The 1,526-nt window shown below is 60.0% G+C and overlaps 1 protein-coding gene across 1 annotated transcript in view; it reads right to left on the bottom strand.

Annotated features, from left to right (window-relative positions):
• Positions 1 to 310, bottom strand: part of VDBG_07301 (conserved hypothetical protein) — a gene marked incomplete at both ends in the record, with an annotated part of 1,802 nt that extends 1,492 nt beyond the window's left edge. The window contains one exon of the mRNA XM_003002684.1: positions 3 to 310. Within this exon, the coding sequence (XP_003002730.1) occupies positions 3 to 310 (308 nt within the window). The remainder of the gene's footprint in view (positions 1 to 2) is intronic.
• Between the last annotated feature and the right edge of the window lie 1,216 nt (positions 311 to 1,526).

Below are 1,526 nucleotides of genomic sequence, written 5' to 3'. Positions count from 1 at the left end.
ACAAAAACTTGGAGTCGGAGGCATCATTCCGGCTGCCACCAACAGATGGCGGGCTGAATGTCACGACGTGTTTCCTGCTCATGTCGCCGTCAAAGGCCGACGCAAAGGCCGACCGAGTATCCCAATCGCTGTTTCGTTCTGGATTCGGCGTACCGGTCGGCGTGCTGCTGGCGCTGTCGACGCGGGTCTGCCTGCTTCCCGACCGTGGCGTGATGTTGTGGCTCAGGAATGCCGACACGGGGCTCGTGATGTCGTCCTTGACCCCACCACCACCAGGGCCCCCACTTGCCCCTGAGGCGGCGGACTCCATGGCCGAGTTCTGTTTTTTCGGCGTGCGAGAGGTGTGACGACGGGCGGCTGCTGGTGATGCTGTTGTGCCTTGCTGGCAATTTTGGGGGTCAATGGTGCTCTGCCCATGGCCTTGGCGGCCGAGGCGCTGAGGACGGGCTGGCGGGGGGCTGCGTGGGCTCCCTTTTGATCGTGGGGTGGCGGCATGTCGCTCAAAGACTTTAGCTTGGGAGCGATGGAGGGGCGGACGACAGGCGTCGTGTTCAGTGCATTGTGGGACAGCTTCCGGAGCGGCTGGCGCAGGGTGGACGAGAGTGTCGATGTCGGGCAGTCGATGCTGCGCTCGGGTTGGTGGTGTTGTTGTTGTTTTGGGTGCGAGGAGGAGGAGAGGAGGTGGTAGTGGTGGTGGTGGTGGTGGACGGGCTGGCGGTGCTGGTTCGGGGGGTGATGCGCGGTCTCAGGGCGGTGGTCGTTGAAGGCTTCCGGGTGGCTGTGGGTGTCTGTTTGCTGGGAAGGAAGGATCGACGCGTGCGCAGTAGATCGGACGAACGTGCCGGCGATGGATCTCTCGAATGCGATGCCGATGTCGAGTTGGTGTTGAGTGACCGCATGTTGAGCAGGACAGAAGCCCAACCGGGTTGGAGTCACTGGACGGGATGGATCTCGCTCTCTCTGTCTCTGTGCTTTCTCGTTCGTTGGCGTCAGGTCACACTCTCCTCCAGGCCTTTTTTTGGGGCTGACTGGCTGGATGGCCGCCTTGCGATTCTGGGTGGTCCGGCCGCTGGCACCTGACTGGCCCGCGTTGCCGGGAGAGCCCGCTGAGTCGCTGTAATTTAGTGGTCCCTTGGCGCGTTCTGCACTGGCGGATGCACTGAGATCGGTGCACCGGCGGGTGGGATAAGGCAAGTAAGTCAGGTAGGTACCTTGGCGGGCACTGGTGTGCAATTGTACAGTGGCTGCATAGGTAGGCAGGAGATCAGTGAACAGTGAACAGAACATGAAGCTCGCGAGCGACAGCGACGACAATGGGGTTATGATTTCTTCTCCAGGGTCTTGGACAACGCCAACGGTTCCGCATTGTTTCCTCGCATCCACGCCCCGAAAAGTAAACAAGCCCAAAGAAAACATTTTGTTTCCCACCTCTGAATGGCTCTCCACGTCACTTCTGGACCCCTCACTCGGGAATTCATCTCCATTTGCCAATGTTATTCATGCGTCGCTGCTGCACAACAAGGATT

Source organism: Verticillium alfalfae, genomic scaffold (genome assembly GCF_000150825.1).
Source record: "Verticillium alfalfae VaMs.102 supercont1.9 genomic scaffold, whole genome shotgun sequence".
NCBI classification, from domain to species: Eukaryota; Fungi; Ascomycota; class Sordariomycetes; order Glomerellales; family Plectosphaerellaceae; genus Verticillium; species Verticillium alfalfae.
Note: the sequence above shows the minus strand (reverse complement) of the source record. Positions and strands in the feature narration are given on the sequence as shown.